The following is a 15,870-nucleotide window of genomic DNA, read 5'->3' as shown; positions in this document are numbered from 1 at the left end:
ACGCGGGCGTTCGTGGGTGCTCGGGATCGGCCCGTAGACTTCGTAATAGCCCTGTGGGCGAACGAGTCGCGTCATCGAAAAAGAAGAAAATCCGAGGCGACCGCGAACAACGCGGATGGGCCGCGCGCGGCTCTGGTCCACCGCCGTAGGGGGATGTCGCGAGATCCGGATGATCCGCGAGAACGAACCGATCGTCGGGTGACCGCGACCGCGAGCGAAACCAAAGGAGCTTCTCCTTACCGGGGAACCATCGGTGTAACCTAGATCGTTTCGCCGTACGCGCGGCAAGTCGCCGTGCCATCGTGCCATCGATCTACCGGCGACCAGCACCGAGACGAAGAAACAATAAGAAACCGGGGAAGGTGAAAAGAATGGCCGGCGAGGATTGTCGAGCGGGCCGAGAAAATACGGCATGGAAGAGGCGAGGCGAGGCGAGGCGAGGCGAGGCGAGTTGCGACCGGTCAAGCGAAGAGAAACTGAGAGAAACCGAGAGAAACGAAGAGACGCGGTCGCGATGCGGAGAGGAAAGGAAGGCGAAACAAGGCAAGGAGTGGCGTGGCCGGTGGACGGCTTAACTTACGTTCGTGGTTCACCCGTGAAATATCGCGAGCGCTGCGACGAGACTAAGCGATGTTCCGCGCGGGATCGCGCGATCTAATTTGTTGCGCTTCGAGCTTATTTATGGCGGCGCGGACGCTCGTGCCTCTTTGCGCGTTTCCTGCACCTCCGATGGTGGCACACGGCGCACGGCTTACGAGATTCGAACTCTCAGCACTTCCAACGGAATCCAAAGCTCTTTGTCGATTACTCTCTCTCTCTCTCTTTCTCTTTTTCTCATTACTACCTCTTCGACTCCATTTATTTGTCTATCTCTCTATCCCTCCGTAGTTCCGACGAACATTCCTATTCCTTGTAGTCGGACCGGCATATCCTTGCGATCGACGCGAAATGAACGGCGGACAGAATTACGAAGTGAGAGTGACAAGAGGCAGGAGGGAGAGGCGGGGCAGCCGCAGCAAGAAAAGAGTTATCGGTAAAAGATCCGAGGAGCGAGTGAAACGAAAAGAAATCTTTCGAGTATAAGAATTCGGAGTAACGGTGCTCCGCTCGCGATAAGGTTCACCGGTTGGCGCCACGACGCGACGCGACGCGACGATGGGGGAACGACGAACATCCCTTAAATTCCGAAGATGGTTCGGAACGCTTGCCGCGACTCGCTGGGATCCGACGGCCTCCGCGACGGCCACCGCGAGAACGCGTTCCAATCGGTTTATCATCCGAATCGTCCTCGTCGTATATCGTATGTATACCGATGCTGTTAATTTCCATCCGTCCGCGATCCATCGTCTTGGTTCGCGTATTGCTGTCGAGAATGATGAGTCAGAAGTTCGTCGAGCCGGCAATCGCCAACGAAGATCGCAACCCCCGACAGGTAAACCTATCGGGGAAATCGTCGTGGGCGTCGAGTGTTCTGGCGGAAAAAAGAAAATTGATCGATAACGTTGCGCCGCGTTCCGGACGCAACGGAACGCGCGACAGGACGGGACGGGAAAACCGAGAAAGAGAGAAAAAAAAAACGAGTACGAGCGATGAAACGGCGGACGGCGAAGACGCGGCGACGATCAGGACGACGGCGAAGCTTTCAGAATTTGCTCGCGCGAGAATGGATCTCGAGGGCGGCGCCACGTTTGCGCCTTACAAAAAGTTCTGGAGGGGAATAAAGAGAAGGGAAAAAAAGGAGCTCGCCGAGAGCAGCTAACATGGAATAGCCCTTAGCCGGCACGATAGCCACTCTTTAGGCTGATGGACTCACGACCCTCTCGATTTCTCTCTCTTTCTCTCTCTCTTGCTGTGCCCCCTATCGCCCTCTCTTTTTCTCTCTCTCTCTCTCTCTCTCTCTCTCTTTCTCACACACACTCTCTCCATCCCGGCCTCTCTTTTCCCGTTTCCCCTCCAGCTCGTTTTCGCTCGCGCGTATTCTCTCCGTTGCTTTTACGGTTCGTTTTCTTTCTTTCTCTGGTTCTCCTCGCGTTCCCCTTCCGGCCGTTCAGTCGCTCGAATCCATTCCTTTTGCTCTTATGGGCGATCCGCGTTTCATCGAAACCGTTCTCGTCTTCTTCTTCTCGTACCCTTCTTTCCTGCCTGGGCGCAAATCCGCCTTTTCAAGGTTTTTTCGGCGTTCGTCCTCCACGATGGTGGAATTCGATTCGAAGAGAGGCCGGCCGTCGAATCGAGCCGCGTTTCCCCTTCGGCGAACGTTTCGGGTCGGGACACGCGGGCCAGGAAAACCGCGCGACCGTCTCCCTTGCAAATTCTACAATTTCCCTAGACTCGTTCGATCGATTTATTGAGTTTCAAAGAGTCGCGTACAAAATAAGTTCGACCGGCGATAGACGGATGTGTTCCCGACGAACCGAATACGAAGTATTGGCGATCGTCGATAGCCGGCCACGACCAACCATCCAACGACCGATCGACCCGACTTGCAAGGACAATCGATTTGTTGGACGGTTCCCGGACGATCGCAAACGTCCCGTACAGTGGCGAACGAACGCGTACGCTTGCTCCAGAAGGATCGAAATAAATAGTTCCGAGGGCAGATCGATCGACGGGAACTCGTGAGAAAGCATTTCATTCGGCGATACTTGAATCTCCGGTTCCTCGCCGATGCGACGCTACCGCGCGAATACATATGTACATAATAAACTATTCTTTGGGGCTCGGGATTCGCTGCTACGTCGACGCTACATCGAGTAACCGCATCTGTTCCGCGTATCCACGAGCGGGGCCGATTCCATGCATATTCGGTCGCGTATTTACAAAACATTATACTCGCGAAACGAAACAATTGTAAGTTTCGCGTAGAAGATCAGCGGTGAAAGCAACGACTATCTATCGGAAATAGGCGATGGAAATAGACGGAGTGCCTGATGGAAATGCTGCGACACGTGGTAGGTGAAAAAAAGGAGGAGGAGAAAGAGGAGAAAGGGGAGGAGGAGGAGGAGGAGGAGGAGGAATAAAAAGGCGCGAAAACTAGCAGGAGGAGGAACAAGTTTGAAAACGCGAGGTTCCGTTCTGCTTGGCTAGAGGGCGGTCGGTTTCGGCGGCGCTGCAATTTAACTGTCGATAAGACAGACCGCGATCGGTACGGACGAGTTCGTCGATACCGACCGAGTACGCGACGCAAGATGACACGCGCCGACAATTCCTCTGGTATGAACGGAAATCCGGCTTGTTGGACCCCAATCGAATCGTGGACAGTCGCGAACGTCTCGAACTTGGCATTCTTTGAAATTAAGAATAAATAGAAGCGGCAGATACGAAATGCGGGAACAGAAATGTCGGAACGCGGCATTGCCACTACTCGTCCCGATCCGCGGATCGTCGTTTCGTTGTTCGACCGATGGGAAGACGAACGCGACCAAGACACGCCTAAAGGCGATTGGAATCGCGTCGCTCGGTCTGGTCGAATCGAGACCGTACCTAGCGAAGTACGAAACGCGCGCAGATTCCGGTGCCCGCATCCTCTTCTTCACGATTCTAGGTTGTTCTCTCAGCGTGGACGGCCGTTGTGCAAGTTATGACCGAGATCGTGTCGACGTTGGACTGACTAGCGATTGGCTCTAGCGGTGGCACGCTGGAAAATTGAAATGTTTTGAAGAGTTTAGAACCCACGGGTCGGGAATGAATAATTTGTCCTGCTTTGTTCTGCGATCAGCGAATCGATACGATCGGCGAGATCGAGCTCGGGAGTCGAGGACCGTTTCGATTCGATGATACCGCGAGGACACTTACGTAAGGGTGGTTTGACGGTTCAGAACGGCGGCGGTGGGCAATGCGAGGGGCGAGTGCGCGTGCCCCAAATGCATCGTCGCTGTCGTCGTCGATGTCGGCGTCGATGTCGGTGTCGGTGTCGGTGTACCTACAGGCGGATGGTTCTCCTCCGACCGATCGTTTCCTCCCTCGGTTCCGCTCTCGCTCCTAATCTCGATCTCGGTACCGGCGACAACCCTGACCCCGGACCCGTAACCGCCCACAACCCCATTACCGTTGCTGCCACCGATACCGTACACGTTCAACTGCAGCGGGTCCACTGGAACGTGAAAAAGATACCGGTCGATCGATCACGATATCGCGACTCGTTCCGATTCGCCCGCGCAGCGTCTACACTCTCCGTTCCACCCTCTGTTCCACCCTCGCGGCCGACCCCGCCAAAGCGCCAAAGCGCCAAAGGGACACAGCCGATACTTTACTCGCTCTCTTCGCGAACCGCTCCCGGATTCTGCCGATTCCGTCGACTCCCCTCGATCGATTATCTGCCAGCGAGATCTAGCGCGAGCGAATCTGTGATCTTTATTCGTGTTCCAACTTCGGCTCGGACTTTGTTTTTTATCCGCAAATTTCTTTTCGAAACGTTCAAGGACGACACCGTCTCGAGATTCGGAACGCAGATACGACGATACGGTGATACGATATTACGACGATACGATCGTCGTTTTGGGGGGGAAACGAGAGAGATCGACTTGGCAAAAAGGTAGGAGACTACCTGTAGGTACACGCGATCAACCGTTCGGTCAGAGACGGCGCGAATAGAGAAACGGTACTGGTTACACGAGGAAGACTGAATGAGAAACTTGCTCACCGAAGACTCACCGAGTAAGCTAGACTTAATCTCGGTCTTGTGTATGCCGCTGGGCCCAGCCATGCTTCCGCCAATTCCGGAGTGATTCTTCGGTTTCCGTTTCCTCGTTTGGATACCCTCTTTTTTCATGCTGAGCGGCCTGTTTACCTGTTTCAGAAGAAAACGTTCGAGAAATCATCGCGACTCGTTACCGGTCAAATTGAATTTGATTCCTCGAACCACGCGCGATAAAAAGCATCGATTCGATGCCCGTATCGGTGTTCGCGATCAGCGACCACCGAGTCGTCGCCGATAACGTTGCCCGGTGTGCAGGCTTGTGGGATTAACAAAACAAGAACCGACGATTGCGATCCGACACGACGCAATGTGACGCGATGAAAGAAGAATAGCAGTCCCGTTGCTTCGGATCTTTGAAAATTAAGAAACTCGAGCACTTTGAAATTTGAAAATTTGAGCACTTTAACGTTTGAACACTTTGAAATTTGAAAATATGGAAATTTCAAAGTCCGCTGCGACGACGGCGGGACAACATTCGCGATTGGCCCTGTCGCTGTCGTGTTGCCGTGCTGCGCGACACGCTCGAGCGCGTTGTTCCTCGTAAGGTAAACGCGATAGGATGTCGAAAATTCTTGTCGTCGCACCGCGCGGCGCTAACAATAAGCAGCAAGACGTCGCGTGCGTGAGCTCCGAGATCCCGGTTACGAGCAGCACAAATACCGGAAATTCGTTGTTTGTTCGCCTCACCTCTCTCTGCCCGTGGAGGGACAACGTTTTCCGGCGCGACGAGGCGAGGCGAGTAGAGGCGAGTAGAGGCGAGTAGAGGCGGGCTGCGGCGCGGCGCAGCGGGGGCGAGGTAAAACAAGACGAAACGAAAGGAACGCGTGCGCGTTCAACGATTCGAGACGACAACGGGAAGGAAAACGGACGGAAGTAAAGAGTACCGCGGGGCAGCCGCGTCCAACCGAACGCGTTCTTGGAATTTACGATGTAACACCTAGCAACGTGTAAGACAGAGTTTCGAGCGGCGCGCGTCGCCCTTCTTTTTCCTCCTTGGTCGACCGAACAGAATCCATGAAATACTTACGTTGTGCAGCTTGTAATAGAGTCCGCACGCGTTGCACACCGGCTCGCCGTTGTTGTTTCGTCGCCAGAGGGTCGTGTTGCAGGTCCTGCAGTTCGCGCATTGCATTCCCGTTTTTCGCACGTTCGTCTGGAGAGAACAAACAATTTCCGATCGTTGAGTCGTCTCGTGTAAGCTCGGATCGCATCCGCGTTAAAGGACCGGGTGTGTCGTCGTCTCGGAAACGGCGAATCACCGTTCGGCTCGTGCTTCTTGAAAGATTCTACCTCGCGATCCTTTTCGCGAGTTGGGAAAATGGATCTGTTCGAAGCAAACAGTCTACGGCAAACAATCGGGGCGATCCTCGCACCGTTTGTTTACTTGGCCATAGATAACGTTGTCCGTCGTTCCAATTTTCGCGCGCGACCAACAGACGGGTTCCAAGGATTCCGAACAAGATTTTTCGCATTGTCGTATGCGCGACGTGGACGCTCAGAGTGGATGGTATAAGAGAAAATAGGTCGACTGATCGACCAAGCGAGGGGACCACCTCTTTCGCTTGCAGGCCGACTGCTTTAACCAATTAAACCGTCCCGTTTCGCTCTTAACACATTATAGGCGGGTGATCTTGACTCGTTTTTCGTCCTAGAGCGGGCGCTATTTTGCGTAATCATAAATTTAGTCTTACAAAAGTTTATTTAAACTCTTAAAACTACAAGAAATATTAAAAAAAGGAACTGAAAACTAATAAATCGTATTACTACGATTCCCGCCTATAAGCCACAATCGAGCTAATATCGTATCACTACGACTCCCGCCTTTAAGCAGCAGTCGAGATAAATCGTAGCACTACGACTCCCGCCTTTAACGTGTTGATATTACAATAGAAACGAGAAAAGATGATCGAGTTACCGGAGCTACCGTTTGCTTCGGCTTGCCGCATCTCATGGCCGCTCTGTTGACGCCGTTAGATTTGTAGAGACAGTTCGAGCAGTAATAGTGACCGGTCTCGTCTCTCCTCCAAACAGTGGTCAGACCCGCGCAGCCGGGACATTCCTTTTGTTCGCTGATGATCATCGATCCTTCGAAGCTCTCCTCTGTGCCGGACATTGGCAAGCCGGGCCAGGGGGAAGATGCTCCCGCAGTGCCGGGCGATACGCTGTACGCTCCACCGGAGTACAGATGCATGTTGGTCCCGTCGCCGATGGCGATGGTGGACACACCTCCTTGATAACCCTGACTGCCGTCGAATGTGGGTGGCGACGGTGTTCCCGCCGTGTTCCATCCGCCGTATTCCGTCGCGGCCGTCGATTTTCCATAGGGGTACGGGCCGCCGCTGCCACCGTACAACGTCATCTGAGTGCTCGGGGACGTCGGCTGCTCGTAGTGATGCGGCACTCCGCGCGATGCTGCCACCGAGGAGGCCAAAGTCGGGTCGCCTTTCATGTAACTGCTGCCGGGCGACTCCACCTGTGAAACGAACGATCCCCGGTGATTGTGATTCACTTCCTAACTCTACTAGATTGTGTAACAAGACCGTTCGCGCGGGCATTCGACACCTATGAGAAGACAAGTAAAGTTACGCGAATTCAAAGCAACGGTCCCGATGAAGCTTACGATAAGTTCTCGCAAAGATATTTCTATGCAGTTTAGGTTAAACGAATGCTGCAAGTTTCAAGACCAAGTAAATTACATTGCAATAGAACAACGAGATCGTTTTGAAAAAAAATGGAAGGAATCGACCTCTGTCACGATGGGATTTACAAAACACTCAAATAGACGAGTTCGGATGGATTTTAATATACGTTCCTGTAGAGTTATTTCCATGCGACTTAGCTTAAACGAAAGCCGGAAATTAAGACTGGGTGGTTTAGATCGAAACTGTATAACGAATCCGTTCGCATCGACGACTGCACGGTGATGTATCTTTCTTCTTACAAAAGAAAAAAACACGCGGAACGAACTCATTACACAAGCTAATAATTCTCCTCGAAATACTCCCAAACACTTACCCCACCGACTCGTGGGCCCAATTGGCCGGTCGATGGATACGTCAATATCAGCTGTTCCCCTGTTTTGCCGTAGGCGTAGGCAGACGTCTGCTGAAACGCTTCGCTACTAGATATGTATTGCGGGGCGTAATGCACGGCCTGCGGCGGTGGTATCGCGACCGTCTCCAAGGTGGTGTAAGTGCTGGACACTTGTTTGTCGTTCGCGACGGAGACGGTGAATCTATCGACGACAGTGTCCGCGTATCCCGTCACGAGATGATGATGCGGATGATGGTGCTGTTGCTGCGCAGCTTGCTGCGATCCTGCCGACGCCGATCCGTGAATGCCGTCGCCGACGATCGGCGGAGAATACGCAGGAGCAACGGGCGAACCCAGTTGAACGGTCGGTGTTGCGGACCCGGAGCCGGACCCGGAGCCGGACACGGTCGATGTTCCGGTGACGGTGTCTGTGCTGGTCCCGGTTCCGGTCGCCGACACGGAGGTGGTCGTCGCGCCCGACTGGGACGTCATCGAGGCTCGTCCTTCGTACTCGTCGGTGCTCGCGACCAGCACCGGTGACCCGTGATGATAAGTCCTGGTAACGTTGCCGCCGCCGGCGGCGCCGCTACCACCGCTACCGTCACTGCCACCGCCGTTGCCGCTACACCCGCTACCAGTCGATCCGTTTCCACCGCCCGATTGACCGGTCTCGCGCGGACTGTATCTTTGCTGGCTGGTGGCCGCATGGCCGCGCCTATCTTGGATCTGAATCGCGATGCTGTGGTTCTCCCTTCGCAACTGTTGCCCGTCCGTCGCGTACACGTACATGCTCTCCATCTCGTTTCGATCCGATCCGTCGGTGGTCTCGTACCTTCGAAAACACCGTTCGAACATTCGTTGAATCTCGACGTACCTCTTAGAAACGACTTTTTTTTTATGCGCTGAATATACCAAGAAAGTTAACGCTCGATCATAAATTGACAAATAAGACGACCGCGGGTCCTTACATTGATGCGATTAGTCTCTAGAAGCTATAATAATGTAAGGGTCGGGGGCCCGATAATAAATTAAAATTTGACATTTTGAACACGGTGCAAGCATAGATTGGACTTTTAGGAAACAGAATATTTCACTCTTGGTCTGCTCGTTTTGATATTGAGCAATATATCTGCTAAAAGCCGAAACCCCAGATTTATATCTTCTATACGCGCGCAGTTACAGTGTATCGATTTGCCCTACACTTAAATTCAGCGAATGACTGAGAAAATCGACAGAAGAGTGCGCAGTGTTGACAATAAAGAAAATACGATACAGCTGGATATTCGTAACGGTATTCGGCACGGTATTCGTAAGTTGTTCTATGTTTATAAACATAGAGAAATTCTTTGAATCTCAGATGAAATATTGAAACTTAATCAATAGTTACTCAAATAATGTCGGAGAATCAAGAAGTCCGTTTATTGACTTTGTATTTGAATATAATAATATATATTTTTCTTTGACGAATCGCGCTGGACAGACTTACCTAGCCTGCTCCTTGACGGTCAACGTGGTGTGCTCCAACGTTTCCGGAACCTCGATTTTCAATTCCTGTCCATTGGTCGCTACATAAACAACGCGTGGTTCGCCGGCGCGATGATGGTGGTGTTGCTGTTGCTGCTGTTGAACGTCCGTCTCGATTTGCACATAGTGTTGCTGGTTTCCCGGATCCTGTTGGTCCCCGTCCCGATAGCTGCGCGATTGAGACTGTCGATGTTGTTCGAGCGACTGTTGTTGAAGCTGATGGCGGTGGTGCGCCTGGTGCTGCTGAAGACTGCCGGACATCGCGGCCGCCGCGTCCGGCGATTCGGGTCCTGGCTCCGGCTCGGGTTCCGGCACGTTCTCGGTGATGTGGCCCGCCGTGGTGATCGTGCGCACGTGCCTCCTGGCTGTGATCACCGTTCGAGGACTCTCCATCGCTTGTCTTTGCTCGTCCATCGAGGCCGCAGTTACGCTGCCGGTTCCAGTCATCCGAGACGAACCCTCGTCGATTTGACTCTCCTCCCACTCGTGTTTGATCTCACGCTTCACCAAGGTTTCCTTCATCTTGCCTCGATGCCTGAAACAAGTTCGCTCTGCAAATTGTTGCTTAACGGGGCCGCACCGCACAACACCGCACCAAAGCGATCGTTCGACGACGATCAAGGTCCGACGACCTACGGCCGACGACTGTGCCGCGTTCAGTCCGGGATAGGACGTGGCACGCGACCGATCCGTCTCGAAAACGAGAACTCGGTGCCGGGGAGGACCGACCGAACGGTTTCAGACGGAACTGACGGGCGGATGAAGCGAGCGCGCACGAGCAAAACGCGCGAAAGAAAATCATCCCTGGCAAAGGAGACAGCGGAGGGACGACGGTAGGTAGGTAGGTAGGTAGGGGCAAGACGCAGAGAGGAGCGGAGAAGAGCAGACCTCGGCGCACCTCGTCCGTCACGGAAAAAAAAGAACGAAAGAATGTTTGCTCGAACTCGCGTCACACATCCCATCGACGATGACGAGTCAATGTCGACTTCCGGGGCCGAGAGCACGCGGCAACCCAAGGCACAACAGTCGCCTCTCGCGAACGTCCGACCGCGGTCGACGCTTTTCCCGCTGTTAGCGCATCGCGAACAATTTTTCCATAACCGAGGGCACGGGGGCGCGGCGAGTCGCCAAGAACTTCTCGCGATAAACGTGACCGAGGATCGCTCGATCCTCCGCCGCCGCCGCGATGGCGTTCCTCGGGACGTTGGGCGATCGATGTGCACCAAAAAAAAACTAAGAGCGAATCAACGGAGAGCGACGAGATAAACGGAGAGTAATCCTCTCTCCTATGTACCTGTGGTTAACCGATGAAGCGGCTACGATCCGTATCCCGATCACGCGACACTCGCGAATGCTTTCCCCGACTGAACGTTTCGCGGTGTGTTCGCCTCGTTCGAACGGACGACTACACACCGACACCGACACTCCACGGAGTCGCGTCTCTTCTTTTCCCTTCCAGCGGCGGAAAACTGGCAAAACAGAGAGGAGTAAGACGAGTCGAGAATCCCTGGCGATCGAGTGAAAAAGAGTCGACACGGAGGGGTCCGTTTGTTTGTTCGTCGATAACGGACGGCCGCTCGCAGCTAGCGAGCGAGATAACGTCGCGCGTGGAGCTCGTGAGGTGCGCGAGGGGAGCGACAGAGGTGTCCATGTTCTCTTCGCCCTTCCCCCGTTAGCCCCTTCACAACGCTTCCCCCGTTACCCCCGTCGCCGCCGCCGCCGCCACCGCCGCGGAGCACGTTAGCCATCGTTGTCAACGCCATTTTGCGAGTAGCGCCGCGCACCGATGTCAGGAGGGTGCCGCGGTGATTCATTCGCACGGTGCTTATCGTTCCGTCGAAAAATTACATCGACCCTGGACCCTCGGCCCTCGACCCTTCCGTCGGGGCGTCGAAGCGTCAGAACGCCGAAGGGGTGGATCGAAACCGTTCACGCACCCAGCCCGACCAACCAAACGTCTCGACGACCCCTATCAACCGAGACCGCTGTCGAATCCGAGCGGCCCGCTCAGCACCTTCCCTGCTCTCATGTCCGCGCCCGACACACGTTTCCTTCGTATTTCCGTTAATCGTCGGTCGCAGGTTTGCAGATTTCTGTTCGCAGGTAACGACCGTTTCGTCACCGGGGCTTGCTCTGATTCATCTTCGCAAACGAAGCATCATCGAGGGCTAAATGGTGGTAACCGGCAACCGGTCGCGTTCGCGGCTTGCTCCGAGGAATCCATCTCGAGGGGGGTCAACGTTTCCGTTGCAACGACTCTAACAATTGCCGCAATAAACTGTTTCCCTCGTCAATAGAAGACTGAAGAGACTATATAGTAATCGGACCTCAACGAGACCAGAGAACTCTTCGGTGGAACTCTCCTCGTCGTGACACTAAAGGAGTTTACAGCATGGGCTCACTCAGGCACAATAGCTTATAAGACTATAGGTGTTGTCATGGTCGATTCAAAATAAAAAGGAAAGGAAAGAAATTGTTTCCGCTAATAGATCCGCCCAACGACGACCGAACGAAACGAACAGAGCCGCGAGAAAGTTGTTACGACGAGACCATTTTCGAAGCAATTCAGAGCCGTCGATACGGTTATCTGGAATGAAATCGAAAAATTAATTGTTTATCGAAGAACCAAGGAAATACAGATTGCTTTGCGTTGCGTCGTCGATAACGGTCGATAAGACTTTCGATAGAGACACGACAACCACTCGTATAGCCGTTCGGACGATGCACGAACGAGCCGAGACACGGTTGTTTCGGTGTAAAGCGATCGGGTGAACGAAATACGAATAAGATATCATTCTTACAAAAAACGTTGGGGGATCGTGGCTCGAAAAAAGTCAAACGACGAGTCTGTGGCCCCGGGCCGGGTGGAATCGGTTGCAAAGAACAGGCGAAATCGCCAAGGTTTAAACGATCTCAAGAATCGATCGATCGATCGATCGTTCAGCAAGCAGCTGAGAAGATTCGGCATCGTTCGAGATCACAAGATCCCCGTTTTGAGATGGGCACAAGAGCGCGGATGCGACTTGACGATAAGATGGAAAGGTCGTCGTTTTGGGTGAATATTGTCATGGTTTAATCGGTAGGCCTCGCGTCCGCGCGCGACCATCGCACCGCTTAGGAGGTCGGTCGTGTTGGCTGTGAGAGGCATACCGTTGTCAAAATAAACGGCACTATCGCGATTTATCTCGTTTCCCATGATAATAAGAGATAAAACTGCATCCTTACATTAGCTAGTATATCAGCTAAAATGATAATTTCAGTCGTCGGGTCCGCCAGGAACGCGTAGGGCCGTTTCTCTGGTTTCGCGGCCGAGTTTCGCCGTCGAAGGTAGCGCGATCGTCGGGTACGGATCGAAAGCTTTCGCTATTTGTCAGTACAGGTGACTACTCTGCGAAACCTCGAAATTTTCGCGAACATCTCCAGCCCCTGTGGTGGTTGTTCACCCTCTCTTTGAGGTCGTTTTTGACGTGCCTCGTGTACAAGCATGGCCGTACTCGCGGACTCGTTTGTTCGGCGGTGCTACATCGATCGAGAACCGGTGAGTTAAACGAGACATTGGAATCCGTCAAAGAAGGTAATAACGACAACGACGACAAACTCGTTGATCGAATCGCGTCACTCCGGCGGGTAACCGTCGCGGTCCCTACGATTCTCGAGTTTCCCGCCGTCTTCTCGCCAGTTCGACCGAACGGGAACGAGTCCGACATTTTTAGAGGAACCGCCTTGATTCGTGTGGCGAAAGGGTTGCGTCACGGCTAAATGGAATCGCGAACGCGACGAGGTCATTTTCTTTATCAGTCGAGTAGGAAATCCTTATCGGCGACAGTGAAAATCCCCGACGATCGTGCGATGGTGTACGTGTAGGTGCGCGTGTATATTCGCTTTTGTATGTGCGCGTCTATATGCGTGTATATATACGTGTACAGCGCGTGTATATCCGTGTATACGTCGAAGTGTACGCGAGAGTGTACGTGATCTCGTTTATAGGCCTTCGAGCGCTATCGTTGCCCCATCAGCCATCGCGGAGGAAACGAAATTTTTTCGGTTTGGCGACAGGTACGCGTGCGAGGGATCACGCTCGCACGTCGAACGCCGTGTGTCGTATCTATCGTCGCGAGTTTGGTCGAACTTCCGCGAACAACCGCGAGTCAAAGGGATGACGCGTGTACAGTTACGCAATCTTGCTCTCTGAAATACGTTCCGCAGTAATGGAACCGCGATCGAGTTCTCGCCGTTCGGCGTTAACCTTCTAATAGAGAGCGCAAAAAATCGCGGAACGATTCTTCCGTGTTTCTCGAAATCCTTTTTTCGAATTCGCGGAAGACCGTTCGGTGAAGCGCCAAGCGATCGCGCGCCATTTTCGCTATTTGCTGTGCACCGCGCCGTCAGCTCGACGAACGGATCGTCACGTGATTCGTCAGAGATAGTTTCTCGCGTCCTAGCACCGATCTCGCCAGGCGGTTACCTAAATTATACCACCGCGAAATCCCGTCGACGGCACCGCGAGAACAAACAAGATCCACCCGACGATGATTTTATGCAAACAAGTCGTCGCGCGGCGCGGCGGAACCCAGAGAAATGGCGCGCCACCACTGGCGGACGATAGAGATATTGCCCGTTTACAAGGATTCCCCGTTTTAACTCGATCGTTCGACCGTACCGAAATTTCTAGAAAACGAAAGATAAACGACACTATATATGTTTTAGGTAAAACAGGATGCGACCCTCGATTCTTGTTCTAGCCGAGTGTTTCACGGGGGAGGAAAGGCGATCGGATGAACCGCGAGACCCGAATAATTAGCCCGCGCAGCGACAAACAGTATTATCGTTGGTACCCGATATTATTCCATTATCTTACGGCGACTATGTGCTTAACGATTAATAAAATATCTGCGCTGCCGGAGTATCTCGCCACGATATCGAATAGTTTCGTGCCAGACACCGTCGAGATCATCGATCTACATCCACCTGGTAAACCGGGGCGTAAACGTGAACGAAAACGAGAGAGCGATATCGGAAGCGAAAATGCGGTCGGAACCATCGAGGCTATAGTGTTTCCAAGACTTCCCGAGTGTTAATTCTGCTACGAAGAAGCTTCGAGGATCGGGATCGCGTGTACATAAAAACTAAGTAGCGAGGAACGATTCCAAGATCGAGTGCGCGACGTACCAACGAGCCAGTAGAGCAGATCGTCGGGGCGACGGACCAACGCCCGCATCGAAGTGAACGTGTCAAAACCGAAATCGAAAATCGCGTACGTAAGAACGGGCAAACGAAAATTCCATCCGCGGATCACTCGCGCCGGAACGGGACCACAAGTGTTGTCGATCGAATCGAACGTAAAACACAAGTGTTTCGCTTCGACGGTACGCGTGCTACCGGGCAGATACAGGTTACGTCTTACGTCTTTCCAAATACTGCGCTATCCGTTCTCTGCTTCGTTTCGTTTCGTCTCGTCTCGTCTCGCCTCGTCTCGCCTCGCCTCGCCTCGCCTCACCTCGGCGCGCCACGCATCGTTTCATCGTTTCAACATTTCGATTTTTACGAACGAACACTGCGTTCCTATTTCCTACTTCGATTCGAATTCGAATTGCTTTTCTACCCTTGCGGCGTTCCATAATTCTCTGATAATTCAGGACAACGATTCCGTATTCACGATCACCGTTCGACAAAACGCGCGCAAAACGTTCGTCAAATGTTCGCAATTTCATCTTGATCATCCGCGTTATCACTATTTTTACTTTCTTCCTCCATCTCACTCTCTCTCTCTCTCTCTCTCTCATTCTGTCTCTCCCTCACTATATCTCTATCCACATCAAAATCATTATCTCTATCTTTATCTCCGGCGTTATCTTCCTCTCTCTGTCGTTGCTTTACCCTCGCACGAAGAATTTTTGTAATCGGGCAACTACGCCGATAGCGTTTCGCGGGTCCGTGGTCCGCCCGAGATTGGCGTTCAGGCGAACGCGAGACGGGAACCAGAGTAATTAACGAGAAACGAAAGAGATCTCTTCTCGAGGTGGAAGAGAAAAAAGGCTGGGTATAACGAAAAGTCGAGACTTACCGCAACTGGTGACCGAAGAGAGGACTCTTCGGCGGGAGCGGGCTACCCCGTAGATATCGGACGGCGAGCGTGATCTGTATCGCGTCAAGGATCGACGATCGGCGGTCGACTCGCTTGACGGACGCGAGTTACGTTACGATTCGAGAGCGAAGACGGCGAGGCGCGATGCGCTGGTAATGCTTGACACAGGTGCGCTACCAAGGTGCGTCGACGATTCGGTACGGTTTGCTGGTTGCTGGCTGTTGGCTGCTGTCCGCCGCTCGACGTCCGATGCCTGTTGCCTGCCGCCTAGTAGCGTCGCACCGAAGCTTCAATTCCGCCACGGCCGCAACGGCCGCAGCGGCTGCCGCGCGGCAGAGTCGAGAGACCCCGTCAAATATTGACAGACCACGATTAGACGAAAGACGAGCACGCTTGCATCGCGCGTAGATTTCGCCGATTCGCCGATCGCGTTATTTTCTCTGTTCGCCGGTCGCCATCTTGGTACCGGACGCGCTATAGACGATCCCCCACCCTCGAATGGGGTAGCTACCCTACTCCCGGTCTACGA

The 15,870-nt window shown here is 53.2% G+C and overlaps 1 protein-coding gene across 6 annotated transcripts; it reads right to left on the bottom strand.

Annotated features, from left to right (window-relative positions):
• Positions 1-2,173: 2,173 nt before the first annotated feature.
• LOC144471680 (uncharacterized) lies at positions 2,174-15,549 on the bottom strand. 6 transcript variants are annotated; one of them, XM_078183966.1, is made up of 8 exons: positions 15,321-15,549; positions 9,219-9,791; positions 7,715-8,564; positions 6,615-7,172; positions 5,727-5,852; positions 4,654-4,789; positions 3,796-4,093; positions 2,174-3,637 (listed from the first exon to the last, which is right to left on the bottom strand). In XM_078183966.1, the coding sequence occupies exons 2-8, from the start codon at positions 9,776-9,778 to the stop codon at positions 3,541-3,543; spliced, it is 2,625 nt and encodes an 874-aa protein (XP_078040092.1). In that variant the 5' UTR covers positions 9,779-9,791; positions 15,321-15,549; the 3' UTR covers positions 2,174-3,540. The 6 variants fall into 6 exon arrangements, with proteins under 6 accessions (XP_078040092.1, XP_078040091.1, XP_078040093.1 ...); XM_078183965.1 differs by lacking the exon at positions 15,321-15,549 and adding an exon at positions 10,551-10,632; XM_078183967.1 differs by lacking the exon at positions 15,321-15,549 and adding an exon at positions 10,551-10,632 and having other exon boundaries at positions 6,624-7,172.
• Positions 15,550-15,870: the final 321 nt, after the last annotated feature.

Source organism: Augochlora pura, chromosome 6 (assembly GCF_028453695.1).
Source record: "Augochlora pura isolate Apur16 chromosome 6, APUR_v2.2.1, whole genome shotgun sequence".
NCBI classification, from domain to species: domain Eukaryota; kingdom Metazoa; phylum Arthropoda; class Insecta; order Hymenoptera; family Halictidae; genus Augochlora; species Augochlora pura.
This window is presented reverse-complemented; position numbering and strand designations above follow the sequence as displayed.